This window comes from Panthera leo, chromosome D3, assembly GCF_018350215.1.
Source record: "Panthera leo isolate Ple1 chromosome D3, P.leo_Ple1_pat1.1, whole genome shotgun sequence".
NCBI classification, from domain to species: Eukaryota; Metazoa; Chordata; class Mammalia; order Carnivora; family Felidae; genus Panthera; species Panthera leo.
Genome location: NC_056690.1, coordinates 28,348,626 through 28,362,775, shown reverse-complemented (window position 1 = coordinate 28,362,775; position 14,150 = coordinate 28,348,626). Strand labels below are relative to the sequence as shown.

Here is a 14,150-nt window from a genome sequence, read left to right as displayed (position 1 = left end):
CTGAAAAATAAGAAAGATGTCACACAAGAAGATGGAAGGAAAGAGCACTTCTGACTGTAAGGACATACAGTTTCAGTTCAGTTCAGTTGCAATAGTAGAAAACATCCTGGGATTAAGTTCAAAACTAAAAAGCTACACATGTATAAAAAAGGGGCTTCTACCTGCTCTCAAAGAAAACACTAGCTCCCTCTAGTCGCATTGCAAAGTAGAAATGAGGAACAAGAGAGAATCAGGGTGACCCTTTTCCTGTCAGCAGAGACAGCCTGGAATCAGGGCTTCAGGCCTTAGGCTGGAGAAGTGCTCCCTGGGCTTCAGTGCTATCAGCAGGGAGATTGGGGAGGGGGGTGGCTCTTTCTCCTCACCTCCCTGGAGAGCAAAGGCCAATTCCTGCAGCAGGTGTGCCAATCAAGTACAACTATGACAAACTGTGCTACCAGTTTTGGGTGCTTATCTGTACGCAACCAGAGGATTGAAAGAGTCTGTTCCCCAAGGGTGTGCTCTGGAGCCACTGCCACAGGGCTAAGGAAAGCCCTCTCCTAGATCACCACTCGCCTTATGAGCTCCAACCCAAGTCACCCTGATGTCTCAGTACAGAACAAACGTGGTTCGTTCAGCTGTGGGACTTGGGGCCCGAGCCACAGTCCCCCAAATGGGGGCACTGTCACCAGATCCTGGCAGTAACAGCCCCTTCACCAGGGCAGAGATACGCATATTTCAGGTGTTCACCCTGCCACTGAAAGGCCACAAGGGGGACTGGGCCCCAGTTTTAGACACTGAACCATCTGAGCACATCCTGGCTGATGCAGACGAGTGTCAGGAGCTGGCTGGCGCCCAGGGCCGCTCCCCGGAGGCAGGCCGCGGCTCCTCCACGGACCACGGGTGGGCGACCGAGGGCTCAGTGTAAGTGCCAGGGGTGAAGGCGGATTCGCTGAGGGCAAGCGGAGCACGTGCCCGAGCTCGCCGGCTTCCCCGTGCCGAGGACAAAGTCCGCTCTCGCCAACCCCGCGGTTTGGGTACCGGGCACCGGGCGCGTCGGGGGACGAGGCGGGCACGGCCTGTGCGCGGCTCTGACCCTACTCTAGACCCCGACCCCACTCCAGGCTCGGCCTTCCGCGACCACTGCGCGCACTCACCATTGTGGTTGACCCAGGTCGGCTTCAGGAGCTTCATTGTTCGGCCGCCGCCGCCGCCGCCGCTGGGCTGAGGCGAGAGCCGTGTCCCTCAGCGCGCCCGGGCCATGGAGCCACCGCTGCTGCTTCCTCCCGCGCCGCCCTCCGGCCGCCGCCCGCCCAGCGCCCTCAGCGCCGCCGCGCCATCGCCGGCCCGCGCCCCCCTCCGCCGCCACAGCCGCCCCCCGCGCTCGGCCGCCGCCGCCGCCGCCACAGCCGCATCCCCTGCGCCGCTCCTCCTCCGGCGGCTCCCGGGCAACGCCGGAAGTCACGGCGCGCACCTGCCAAATCGCCCCGGCGGGAAACCGCTCCCTGCGCGGACGGGGCCGCCAGGCTCCTTCTTGGGTAGGGGCAAAGCAGGCTGGCTGCGCTTGGGGCCCGCCCTGGCGCGGCTCCCGCCGAGGGGGTCGGCTGAGAGTGCGGCAGGCGAACAGGGCCTCGAGTTGCAGCCCGGGCCGCCGGAGTCGGGCGGGGTCAGGATGGCGTGAACGGCCTCTCTCCAGCTCTCTACCTCGCTGGTTCCGAGTCCGACTAATTAGCTAGCTTCCGTCATTCATCAACACGCGTTTATTGGGCATCTCGAGAGCGCCAAGCCACGTGCCAGAGCCGGGATGTTGTTGCCGGCAGGGGCCGCAGCCCCGGGCTCAGACGAATACGGGGGAACGAACTAGTCCCGGGAAGGGTCAGGGGGATGCCGAGACGAACGCGTTTATGGAAGATCGGGGCCGTTTTCACAGACGGAGGCACTTGGACCCAGAAGGACGCCCTCTCGGCCACTCCGGCTGCACTGTGGGGTCTTGGCCCTCACAGGGGCGCAGGCCGACTAATTAGGGGAACCACTGGCGGGGTCGTGTCCTCAGCCGGGGAGGGCTCTCCGCCGCAAACATAGGCGGAAAGGAAGACGTCACGCGAGGCGCTAAGCGCTCAGAGCTTGCCCGCGCGTCGTCGGGACGTGCGGGGCGGGGCCACGTCGGGGGCGGGCCAGGTGCAATCCAGCCCTCCTCAGCCGGAACGCGGGAACGCGGGAACGCGGAGCCACGGGAAGGCCGGACCTTTGCGCGGCGCACGGCGGGACGGACAGCCAAGGGTGTGCGCCCGGAAGGAGCCGGTCGGCTGCCAGAGGGGCCATGGCTGTCGCAGCGCTGAGAGCTTCCGCCCGCGCTCTGCGCTCGGGGAGCTGGTGAGTGCGGACCTCAGCAGTGTCTCGGGCGGGTGCCTCGCCTGCGCTCCCTCCCTGACCACTCTTGACCACTTTATTTTCGGGAGGAGCTAGCTGATCGCGCCTCTTCCTGTGGTTGGAAAACCAAGGACCCTGGCGAGCAGGGACCCTGCCCAAGTGCTCTCTAGTGTGAACGGGTGGGGGGGGGGGGGCGGGTTGAAGTCTCCCACATTGACCTCGTCGTCACATCCAATAGTTACAAGGGCCCCAGATTTTGAGTATCATAATTTTTTCCCTTTTTCCTGTTCAGTGGGGAGAATCAGACATATATCTTATCTCTTTCAGGCTTCTGGGAACTTGGCAGACACAGATTAGAGACACCCACCAGCGAGCTTCATTATTTTCCTTCTGGGAACTCATTCCCATGAGGTAAAGTACCGTGGGCCTGACCTCTTTGGGGGTGTCAGCGGGAGATTGATGTGCATATGAACAGAAGAAAGCAAGAGACCACTGGACATTGTTTGCAAAATTAATTTCCTGCAAATTTTCTCAGTAAAATTTTGGCAGATGCTTTTCTGTCTTTCAGCATTCTATATGTGGAACACTGCTGTCTGTAAACACAAAACAAAAATTTAACTTAAAAGTGGTTTAAATAAAAATTAGTTTTAGAGGGATTCTTGTATGTTTTAAAGGACACAGCATAGACTTGTTTCTCCATGGGCCTTCCATTTCTGGTTCCCTGGAGAGGTGGGGAGAGGCATGAGGACTAGATTTCCCACCTAGGAGTCCGGATACTTTCTAGGGACTTGATTCACAAAGCTCAGTCTTGATGCTAGAGAATTTAATTTTTAGTAGTATATTATCACCAGAGGATATATGTTCTCAGGAGTACATCAGACTTTTGTCAATGCTCTAGGATGGGGAAATTTGTTAAGAAATCCTGAAAAGTAAATAGGGACACGCCAGTCACTTTTATTATACTGTCTTAGTCTTACTAAAATCACTTTTAATAAAAAAATCACAAATCCATTTATAACATAATGATTTTCTAATTCATCCGTTTAGTATTTTCAGTTTCCATTGCAACCCCAAGTCACACCTGAACCCAACACTAAAGATGAGTACTTTTAATTTATATCCTGATGCCATATGAAGTTTTTCTAGCCCTTCCTGGCTTAACAGTACCCACAGTTCTCACAAGGATCCTGGATTGGAGGCCATCTCCCTTACACACTCCACTGGTGAAGTCAGACCCTTGCATAGTTCCTTCCCCAGTGGAGAGCTCAGTATAAGTTCAGGGCACTTCACCTAGTGCCATGTCTCAGCATGTTCCTGAGCCTGAAGAGGAAAATGTCTAATGTTTGCTTTTCCATTAGAGCAGAGCCTCTGAGAAAGAAGAAAAAGGTAGATCCTAAAAAAGACCAAGCAGCAAAGGACCGTTTGAAAAAGAGAATCAGACGACTGGAGAAAGCTAGCCAGGAGCTAATCCCCATTGAAGATTTTATAACACCTGTGAAGCTCTTGGATAAAGCAAGGTAAGGGTCCTCTAGGGTTGAGGTTCTCAGGACAAAAGAGTTCCATCATCTTTGGCTAGTTTTGTCTGCATTTCATGCCTGTGACAGGAAGGGGTGAGTGGGTGTGGGGTGACTAGGTCCTGGACTGAGTCCTTTTCTCCTTGACTGTCTTGTGGGAGTTGGCAAAAGCATTCTTTTTTACCTTTTTAAATATTTATTTTCAAGAGAGCGAGTGAGCACAAAAGCCGGGGGGGGGGGGGGGGGGGGGGAGCGGGGGGAGACACACAGAGGATCCAAGCAGCTCTGTGCTGACAGGAGAGAGCCTGATGCAGGGCTTGAACTGGCGAACCACGAGATCATGACCTGAGCTGAAGTCAGACACCCAGCCAACTAAGCCACGCAGGCACCTCAGTTGACAAAAGCATTCTTTGGTGGTGCTCTTGAATGGCTGAAATGGGAAAGAAACTCGGAATAACTGTTTGATAAGCCAGTTCATATTGTTGCTTTCTTGCAAGAGGAGTTTTAGCTGTATGACTGATGACTTGGGTCTTGGGTCTGCAGCCCTTGCCCCATCTTGATGGTAGAAAACACTTAGCCTCAAGCTTTATGATACAAATGCTCATAGTTGGCATGTGTTGTGTGTAGGCTTGTTGTGTGCTGCCTTGTAAAAAGTGTACCATTTATAAAGTAGCACTTTGCCATACCTACGGGACATGGCACGTGCTTTTTTGGTACTCTAGTGGGCTGATCTGGGCTCTTGACTCCCTGGGATTTGGGTGTCCATTTTCATAACACCACTTCACTGAAAAGTCACCTCTCACCAAAGGTAGTCTCAGCCTGGGGCAGAGGAAGTGCTGCCAATTTTCTTAGAGCATCACTGTTTCTTGCGTCCACATAAAGCAAATAGCACTGGCTTCCAGCGTCAGTTACAGCTGTTACACCAACATTCCATTCTTTACTTTGTCCCTAACTTCCATGTTTTTCTCAAAGTCTTATCTGTTTCTGGCAGTGGGGAGGGCTGGGTCATATGCAGTCACCCAGACTGCCTGGCCAGTGACACTGGTGATCCCCAACTTCACACCTTTGGATTTGTGTGTTCCCAGACAGCGGCCTCACATGGAGCTTCCTTTTGAGGAGAGTGAACGGAGAGCTCTGCTTCTGAAGAAGTGGTCCCTGTACAAGCATCGAGAGCATGAGATGGAGAGAGATGCCATCAGGTCCATGCTTGAGGCCCAACAGGAAGCTCTGCAGGAGCTGCATGTCCTGTCCCCAGAGCTACATGCGGAGGCCACCAAGCGGGACCCCAATTTATTCCCCTTTGAAAAAGAAGGGCCAGATTACACGCCACCAGTCTCCAACTACCAGCCCCCTGAAGGCAGGTACCATGACATCACCAAGGTGTACACACAGGTGGAGTTTAAGAGGTAGAGCTGTAGGCTGCCTTTAGAGCCAGAACAGGACTCAAGCACGTTGTGAATAAATGTTTAATCAAGTGTCTGTTTTATGTTAGAGTCAAAATTAATTCACCTGAGAATGGATGGGGGTGAGAGATGCTACCCTTCCTTGTCTGGTATTGGGGAGTGAATGGCCAAGACTTTGAGTAAAAAGATTCCAATCCTGTGGGGCAGACACCACCAGCAAGAGGTATAAGTACCTCAAGGAGAAATGAAGGATGTGCAGGTTGTGTACTGTGTATGGCACGCCTGTGCAGACAGGCAGAACCTTCTCATTGGGGCAGATGGAGCACTTGGGTTTCCTCGTATCTTTGGCAGGGCCAGCTTTGGGTTTTAGGCTGGGAAGGGAGGCTGAAGAGACTGGAGCAAGCCTGGGACACACTAAAGTTGCTGTGTCCCCTAGGAGCACATGGCACCCTCTTATTCAAGTGCTGTTAGTCCAGAACAGTGAACGTATTAATGTGCTGGGGCTGCCAGAACAAAGTACCCTAAACCAAGAGGCTTGAACAACAGTTGTTCTGGAGGCCAGAACTCTCAAGATCAAAGGGGTTGGCAGCATTGGTTTCTCCTGAAACCTCTCTCCTTTAGTTTGCAGAGCTGCCTTCTCTGTGTCCTCACAGGGTCATCATCCTTCTGTGCCTCTCTTAATAAGGATACCAGTCAAACTGGATTACAGCCTACTTTAATGATCGCATTTTAAGTTAATTACCTCTTTCAGCATCTTATCTATAAAGTCCTATTCAGACATACTTGGAGTTAAAGCTTAAACATAGGAATGGGGGGGGGGGGGGGCACAATTCAGGCCATAAATAGTGAAGGTCAAGTGAACAAATAGAGCCTGCTAGTGACTTACATAGCCACCTCAGAAAAGCTTTGGGTTCTTCACTACCTTAGTGCTGATAAACTGGGGAAACAATTGAGTAAGACTTCAGGTTTTCCTAGTGTGTGGTTCACTTCTGGTTTACTTAGATAAATGTTTTTACCGGAGAAAAACCTGCCTAAGGATTCTAAGTTCTTTGGCTCTACCTATGAGCCAGTCACTGAATCCAGCCACTTTTCACCTCATTGCTACCTCTGAGGTCCACGCCATTGCCAACTTTTGCCCGTTCCACTGCAACAGCTAACTCATCTCTCCATGTGGGCATTCCCCTTGCCCCTGCCAAGCTCCTCTGCAAGGCAACCAGAGGGCTCTGTGAAGCACAAGCCAGGTCAGGCATTTGGCTCCTGACCACCCTGATTACACCTTACAGTAGCCCCCCATCCACCTTCCCCTGGTCTGCACATGGCACTTGCTTATTCCTTGTGGCCTGTGTGCCCCTTTCTTCACAAGGCTCAAGCCTCTTAATCCAAGTCTGGGCTCTGATGTTGCCTTCCCCACCTCCCTGCCCACTGCAGGTGCTTTGTAGTAGTGCTTTTCAAAAGGTTTTCATCCACTAGGTTATATAATCAATTCATGGGGTCATGGCCAGCAGTTTTAACTTTTTATTTTGAAGTAGTTACAGATTCACAGGAGGTTGGAAATAAGGATGCAGGGAGGGGCTGTGTGTGGTTCTCCCAGTCTCAAGTGTCAACATCTTAAACACCAAGTAGTGTCAGTACCCAGAGACTGACATAGGTACAGCCTAGAGTGTATTTAGGTTTCCCACTACGTCTGCAATCATCTGTGTGTATGCCTAGCACTACAAAATGTCATCACACATTCAGCTCTGTATATGTCAAGGTTCCATTACCACAGAATGCCCTTGTGTGCCCCTTAATAGCCATATCCACATCCCTCTTCCCATTCCTAACCCTTGGCAGCAGTAACCATTCTCCATCTATAATTACATCATCTCACCAATGTTACATAAATGGAACTATCATATGTATCCATTTAACTCCGCATGGTTTCCTTGAGTTTCACCCAAGTTGCCACATGTGCAGTTTATTTTCAGTGGCACAGAACTGAAAATGTCAGTGTACCACACACTACACAAGGATTGTTTTGTGAAACTTGTTTCAACCATATATGCCATATACAAAGTATGTACAGATCATAAAACCCTTGTTATTATGGGTTTCATGCAAGAGATCCTGCTCTATTTTCTTCACAGCACTTAACATTACTTTAGACTTATTTAATGATGTTTAAATGTTTTGTCTGTCTCCTAAACTCAACTAAAACTCTTTGAAGTAACTTGCCCATTTCAAGACTGCAATCCTGGCATGTAGCAGGTGCTCAGATGTTGTGAAGGGTGAACACAGGAGCAGGTGTAGGAACATTCTGTGCAATGATGATTGTCAACGTGGAACTCATTGAGTAGCAGAGAAGGAATAAGACTTAACAGAGCAGTCAGTGGCAGGCAGCCCCCGGCCCTAAAGAAGCACGTAGAGTGTGGATCCCTTGAGGTGAGCCCTTCAGGACTGCTGGCTGCTATTGCAGCCCTGCCCCAGGAAGCCCAAGGGATCATATGCAGATTGGAAAATTCAAATATCCCTGATGTTTCCGAGTGAAGAGAATGCCCGTAGATCGCCAGCAGCCTTCCCTCTCCTTCTTGGCCTGAAATGCTCCAGAAAGTAGCCACACCACAAAAGAGATACCCTGGTTGACTCAGATGTGAAGGCACCCCACCCTGGGATGGGCTCTTTATACTCACCTCTGTTCCTGGGCTCCTATGTGCACACCCACACCACTCTCAGGGACACACACACAGGGAGGAACCATAGGGAACCTGTGTACACACATCCCCACCACTCAACAGGTACATACACACACAGGAAGGGGTTATTGGGGTCCTATGTGCACACCACTCCCCCCCTCACCTCACAGGTACAAACATACAGGGGGAGGCTACTGGAACCTATGTGCACACCCCTCACTACTCCTAGGTATACAGTCACAAGGAAGGACCACTGGGGACCTGTGTGCACATTCTCCCCTCGCCCCCCACTCACAAGTATATACACACTCAGGAAAGGCTACTGAGGACCTACACGCAGATCCGCTAACATTTACAGGTACATGCAGTCACAGGGACTCGGCATAGCAAAGGAGAAAATGCACATGAAAAGGCAAAGTTTTCTTTAATGTATGCCTTTCTGAAGTGATGGGATTATTTTGCCCCGAAGAATGTGTTAAAAGATGGTGGAGTTAAAACATGTCCTTTCTGGCCAGGTTGGGGCCCAGTCGTGAAGAAGTACTAAAATGCGGTGGGCCCGGGGCGCCTGGGTGGCTCAGGCGGCTAAGTGTCCAACTTCAGCTCAGGTCATGATCTCACAGTTCGTGGGTTTGAGCCCCGCATCGGGCTCTGTGCTGACAGCTCAGAGCCTGGAACCTGCTTCGGATTCCATGTTTCCCTCTCTCTCTGCTTCTCTCCTGCTCACACTCTGTCTCTCTCTCTCAAAAATAAAATAAGCATTAAAAAATAAATAAATAAAATGCGGTGGGCCTCAATGGCCAGAAAGGAGCAGGGAGGGTGCTGGGCACAGGGCCAGCCTCACCCTCAGCACCATACAATAGGGCCTGCTATGCAGCCACAAGATGCAAAATCATTAGTAATAAAAAGACCTCTCCAAGAACTAGAGTTCTTGTTGGTTCATATGCATATATTTTTAAAACATCTACAAGAGTATAAGCACAGAAAATCCCCAAACTCTCCCAGTACAACAATGTCAGGTGCTAAATCTAACAATCTCAACTATTAAATTGTGGATTTAATGGTCAGCTTTTGTTTGGAATAAAATATGTGAAATGGCTTTTGATATAATCTACATTTTCTAAAAATGACCAAGGGATATTCTGAAGGAAAGAGACCAAAATTCCATTGTGTCTCGGGCTTGGCTTTCCTAAGCCAAGAGTCTATGAACCCTTTTAACGCAAGCTTATGTATTCTGTACCTGTGTGCATTTCTTAAAAACCAGAGTCTTCAAGAGGCCTATCTCGTAGAAGAAGAAACACCCCACCTGTGTCTGCAGAGGAACTGAGTGAGTGGGCTGTAGCTCTGTGTAAGCACCAGGGGCTGGCAATGCAGTTTCACCAAATCGAGGACCAGGAAAGACATTCACTACAACACAACCATTTAGCTACCTCATTCTGATCCCCCTACATGACCACTTGGGTCAGGGCTACCACTCAAGAGTTTACCTGAGAATGCTGCTGTCCCCAAGAGGGGAACACGAACCAGCCTGACCTGGCTGCTCACTGGGATCTGCAGTGGTGTCTGGTATCCTGGAAGCTGTGCAGCGGGTGAAATTGTCTTTCAGAGCATTGCAGCAGCAGGTGCAGTTCAGGTTCAGTTCACTCTGAATGCAGGTGAAGGGTGCGCAAGTAGGGCTGGAGACCTCAGGCTCTGTGTTCTAGGCAGTAGAAGCTCTCAGGGACCGACTAGACTCTTTTGGCCAGTCACTGTCCTTAGGGTCCTGCGATAGCCCCACTTAGATCAGGGGAAGCCATTCAGGAGTGCTCGTCACTGGTCTTTCTCCTCCTGTGGCAGAGGGAGGTGCCAGTCTGCAGGAGGGCTCTGCCTCAGGGCCCACACGAGGGTGTGTTTCCGTGCAGCCTGGACTCTCGCACGCTCACTCTCACAGAGGGACTGCTGTGCAAAGGAGACCCCAATCACTTCTGGCTCACATGGCCCTTGAACCTCCCTCCTCCTTAGCACCCTCCCAAACACAAGTCAGACAAATTTGGCTGCTTCCACCTAATAAACCTTGGCGATTGTTCCGTATTAGAACACACACATATAGATCATACTTTCTCCCAAGCTACTGTGAAAAACTATTGTGCAGTTCACCATAATTTGAGTAAATTTTAAAATGTCTTCTCCTGGGTCTCAGGGCTTGATGCTTTCGGTCGACTTAATCAGGTTTACCTCCTGAGACCAGGATGGGGCTGAGAAGAGAGACAAGAGTCTGAAAGAGTGGCTAGAGTGGGGAGGGTAAGGCAAGAGACACATGAGCAGGGAGCCCCAGACAGGCAAGGAGGAATCTAGATGAAAGATAATAGGTGACACTCAACCAGCAGGCTTTTCTCTGCCACTCCCGCACCTCCCCCCACCTGCTCCCTGCCAAATAAACACAGGGCAGTACCTTACCACCATGAAAGGTGCACTTGGTAGGCACCAGGTGTTCTACTAGCCTTTTTACACATATAATTTCACCTTCTCTAATTGTCTTTGCTAGAGCTCAACTGTCTCAATGTTTTTGTTCTTGTTTAAAAAGCAATCAGCAATGCAAAGAACATGAAAAACTCCCAGACTTCTGGAACTGAGGTGAAATTCACAGCTTCCTCAACACAATTTTAGAACTAAATTTTAATGCTACACATTTCCCTGATGATGGAATAATCTACTGGCTACTGTACTTCCTCGGTTTTTCACTAAACCATATACTACAGGTTCCTTTCCCTGCCCAGATAGATTCGCTATTTATTCTTTTTAATGGCTATGTAATACCCCACTGTTTGGAGGAAGTTATTTGGTTAAATGTCTATTAGTGGCATTTAGGATGCTTTCAGGTTTTGTGCTATCACAAATAGTGATGCAATGGATATTTTAAACTTTTAACTGTGCACTGTTACCCAATTACTTCCCTAGGATGGACTTTCAGAAGTAAAACTAGGGGGTCAAAAGGTATTCGTTTGGATAATCAGATGGAATTGTTGGATAATCAGAACACGTAACACTCCACAAACACTTGCACAAGTACCCCTGCTTCTCCACATCCTTACAGACACTTCTGATGTGTCACTGGGCAGAAACCACTGGTCATCTGACCTTGTATCCCAGGCCATTTGATTTTTTTGAATGAATTCCTTCTTCCTGCCCTTTGCCAAACTTTTCTATTCTGAAATAATCCCCATTTAATCTTTTTTTAAATGTTTGTTTAATTAGAGAGAGAGAGAGAGAGATGGAGAGCAAGCAGGGGAGGGGTAGATAGAGGGGGTAAGAGAGAGAATCCAAAACAGGCTCCACACTGTCAGCACAGAATCTGACTTGGGGCTCAAACCCACACCATGAGATTATGACCTGAGCCTAAACCAGGAGTCTGACACTTAAATGACTGAGCCACCCACGCACTCCCCATTTTTCTTACTGATATATGAGCTCTCTCTTAAAAAAAAAAAAAAAGTCATTAACCTCTTCCTATATAGGCTATAAGCTATTGTTTAAAATTTTTTGATTTCCACTTATGGATTTGTCATCACTTTTATACAGGAGCTTGGTTTCCATATCTGTTTGTCTGTTTCAATAATCACATACATTTAACCATGCTGAAGCAGTCCCCAGTCCTGCTGGGCCCTCACCCCTTTCCCATGAGCACTGCACCTTCAAGCTTCTCTCCATCTCCCCAACCAAAAACAGCTCTAAGGCACGGAAGGTGCCAGAAGGGCAGGGGCTCGGTTTTCATCACTCCTGTATCTCTAAGAGCTCCCATCATGATAAGTATCTGCTGAATGAATGGAAAACTAGAACTATCTCCTCATTGGTCTCTTTGCCACTCCATAATACATTCTCCCACCGTGGCAGTCAGACTGACCTTTTAAAGATATAAATCAAGTCATGCTTCCCAGCACACGTTTACACTTGAATCTAAACCCTTTTTTAAGGCCCACCAGATACCACCTGGTACCTCTCCAGCCTCACCCCCTACCTCTCTACAGCCCACCCTCCTTCTGCTCCAAACACCTGGACCTTCTTTCTGTTCTTCAGATGTGCCCGCCTGGGTCTGGGTGAAGGTTCTTAAGGCTGGTTTCTGGTTTTTCAGGCCTTCCCAATATCCCCTTCTCTGCAGGCCTGCTAAGAACACTAACACTCTCTCCCTCCAAACTCTAAATTCTCCTCCTTTGTCTTCAATGTATGAAAGCCCCGTTGATATGCTAATTTTTCGTATTTCTCAAAAGAAAGGAAGCACAAAAAGAGGAGGGACCCAGTGAGTACTCCTCTCCGGCGTCTCAGGGCTTGGAACGTGGGAAGGGCGTGATCCGTGCACTCGGACGCTTCAGCAATACACCCCCTCGGACCAGCGCCACCCCTGGCTCCCTGGCACACCTGGGCCTCCGCGCTCCGGCGCTCCTCCCACTCTCGGCAGTTGGCCAGGTCGCGCCGCCACTGCTCGCAGGCTGGCCGCTCGCCGTGGACGTAGTAGTGGTGCAGGAAGTGCCTCGCGCTGCGGCAGAGCTTCCATTCAGCGCTGTAGGTCTCGCAGGGGCGCGGCGGCTGCAGTGAGAAGCTCGCCTGAGCCGGAGGCCTCTGCGCCGCCCGCCCAGATGCCCATCCCGCCTCCTCCTTGGAAGAAGGCTCGGATAATCCGGTCACAAGGTCCGAGGAGGTTCCCCCCACTTCCCGGGCGCCCCCAGCACTTACCCGCCAGCCGCCACCATCCGCCATTACCGGGCGACTGCCGAATCCCGCCTCTGAACTCGCTAGCCAATGAAAATTGAAGAAAGCCGGCACCGTATGATTGACGGATTGACGAACCAATGAACTCAGAGATATGCCGATAACTCCTCACCCACCTCCTAGTCACGAGCTAACAAACAAGACATCAGGGCAGAACAGCCAATAACACCCGGGGGCGGTGGCACGTGGAAAGGCGGGGCCCATGAGGCCCAAAGGATAGTGGGGGGGGGGGGGAGGGGGGCGTGTCCCGAGGGTTACTAAAGTCTGTAGTCCTTCCTGGAGGCCAAAGGAATGACAGCTGCCTGGTGCCTGGCGGGCGGCCCAGGTAGCACTTCGTTACCTATTTCTGAAACCACGGGGTTCAGGCCGGTTTCATTTTCATAAACCTCAAAAGACAGGGCTCATTTTCATAAGCACATACTGAGCATCAACTCCATGTGGCGAAGCTGCCACGTCTGCGGCTACAGTAGTTTCACTTGAGTGTCCACTTGAGGGTGAGGGTGAACTCACAAAATAACCTGTATTGGCTGGGCGGGGGTCTAGGGAGCCCAATGATGTCCTGAAGGAACCCAAGCTAGTAGTGGAGGCTAGCGAAGGATGTTTCCAGCACAGTGGCAGGCTGGTCGAAGGCATGGAGGCTGCGCGTGACAAGGGGCAGAGAAGAAGCCTTATAAGTATGGGGCAGCTTGTATGTCTGATTAGGAATGAAGGCTTTACTCTGAGACATGGGAAGACATGGAACGTTTGTAAACAAAAGAGGTGCACAAGAGGAAATAAAAGCAAAGAAGCTAGTGAATCTGAGTAGTCCTGCAATACCTATGCAGTGGGTCTCCAACTTGGGAAAACTTACTCATCTGCTGGGGAGCCTCTTACAATGCAGTTGCTGGACCCACCCCAGGAATGAGACAGCGTCAGACTCTCAAGGTGGGCCAGAATGCTGCAATTTTACCAGGAGTCCTGCCAAGCTGGCTCATAGACCAAGCTTGAAGACAGAGAGGGCTGCAGACCAGGGGGCAGCAGTAATGACAAGGTGACCCCTGGTGACCCCTCCCCTCTATATCACCAGAAGGCCCACCAAAAGAGTCCACCTGCAGCCCAGGCAAAGAAGTGTGGCTCCAGCAAGGCACCAGGAGTGGTTTTATTGCATACACTGTAGATGTTGCTTAGGAAAGACAAAAACCCAAGGCCAGTGCCTTACTTTAATATTCATTATGCATCAAATGATACATTAGCCAGTGTGATCCTGCAAATGGAGGCTGCCTACCCACCAAGGAGGGCTTCTATTTCAGCTAGTGAAAGAGAGATCCCCTTAAGTGGAGGGTCAGGGAAGTCACAGCAGTGCTTCATGCCTCTTAATACCTTGTCCATCATCAGTGGTGACAGTCTGGGCAATAGTCCAGCTCTTGTCTTCATGACAATCATCTATTCTCTTGACTTGATGACATGTGGGTGGACCCTGGAGCAACCATCCTGAA

General features: G+C 50.6%; 3 protein-coding genes across 6 annotated transcripts in view; 1 reads left to right on the top strand and 2 right to left on the bottom strand.

Moving 5' to 3' along the window:
- The window catches only part of LOC122204227 (protein HIRA), a 91,346-nt gene extending 90,038 nt beyond the window's left edge, over positions 1-1,308 (bottom strand). For both annotated transcript variants that reach the window (XM_042911628.1, XM_042911631.1), the window contains exon 1: positions 1,134-1,308. In XM_042911628.1, the coding sequence (XP_042767562.1) occupies positions 1,134-1,170 (37 nt within the window). In that variant the 5' untranslated portion in view covers positions 1,171-1,308. The remainder of the gene's footprint in view (positions 1-1,133) is intronic.
- Positions 1,309-2,122: 814 nt separating this feature from the next.
- Positions 2,123-5,339, top strand: MRPL40 (mitochondrial ribosomal protein L40). 2 transcript variants are annotated; one of them, XM_042911633.1, is made up of 4 exons: positions 2,123-2,349; positions 2,674-2,757; positions 3,705-3,863; positions 4,946-5,339. In XM_042911633.1, exons 1-4 carry the CDS (start codon positions 2,297-2,299, stop codon positions 5,268-5,270), a joined length of 621 nt encoding a protein of 206 aa, XP_042767567.1. In that variant the 5' UTR covers positions 2,123-2,296; the 3' UTR covers positions 5,271-5,339. The 2 variants fall into 2 exon arrangements, with proteins under 2 accessions (XP_042767567.1, XP_042767568.1); XM_042911634.1 differs by lacking the exon at positions 2,123-2,349 and adding an exon at positions 2,380-2,463.
- Positions 5,340-8,863: 3,524 nt separating this feature from the next.
- CD3H22orf39 (chromosome D3 C22orf39 homolog) lies at positions 8,864-12,740 on the bottom strand. Of its 2 annotated transcripts, none has more exons than XM_042911635.1 (3): positions 12,640-12,740; positions 12,325-12,492; positions 8,864-9,870 (listed from the first exon to the last, which is right to left on the bottom strand). In XM_042911635.1, exons 1-3 carry the CDS (start codon positions 12,661-12,663, stop codon positions 9,742-9,744), a joined length of 321 nt encoding a protein of 106 aa, XP_042767569.1. In that variant the 5' UTR covers positions 12,664-12,740; the 3' UTR covers positions 8,864-9,741. The 2 variants fall into 2 exon arrangements, with proteins under 2 accessions (XP_042767569.1, XP_042767570.1); XM_042911636.1 differs by having other exon boundaries at positions 8,864-9,867.
- Between the last annotated feature and the right edge of the window lie 1,410 nt (positions 12,741-14,150).

What these genes read in the sequence shown, in the direction of transcription:
- MRPL40 (XM_042911633.1), top strand. Translation starts at nt 2,297, where the DNA reads ATGGCTGTCGCAGCGCTGAGAGCTTCCGCCCGCGCTCTGCGCTCGGGG. An exon ending in TGGGAACTCATTCCCATGAG is followed by an intron (nt 2,758 to 3,704) that starts GTAAAGTACCGT and finishes CTTTTCCATTAG; the next exon opens with AGCAGAGCCTCTGAGAAAGA. An exon ending in AAGCTCTTGGATAAAGCAAG is followed by an intron (nt 3,864 to 4,945) that starts GTAAGGGTCCTC and finishes GTGTGTTCCCAG; the next exon opens with ACAGCGGCCTCACATGGAGC.
- CD3H22orf39 (XM_042911635.1), bottom strand. Translation starts at nt 12,663, where the DNA reads ATGGCGGATGGTGGCGGCTGGCGG. An exon ending in CGGATGGTGGCGGCTGGCGG is followed by an intron (nt 12,493 to 12,639) that starts GTAAGTGCTGGG and finishes TTCTCACTGCAG; the next exon opens with CCGCCGCGCCCCTGCGAGAC. An exon ending in GCCGGAGCGCGGAGGCCCAG is followed by an intron (nt 9,871 to 12,324) that starts GTGTGCCAGGGA and finishes TCCTTTGCACAG; the next exon opens with CAGTCCCTCTGTGAGAGTGA.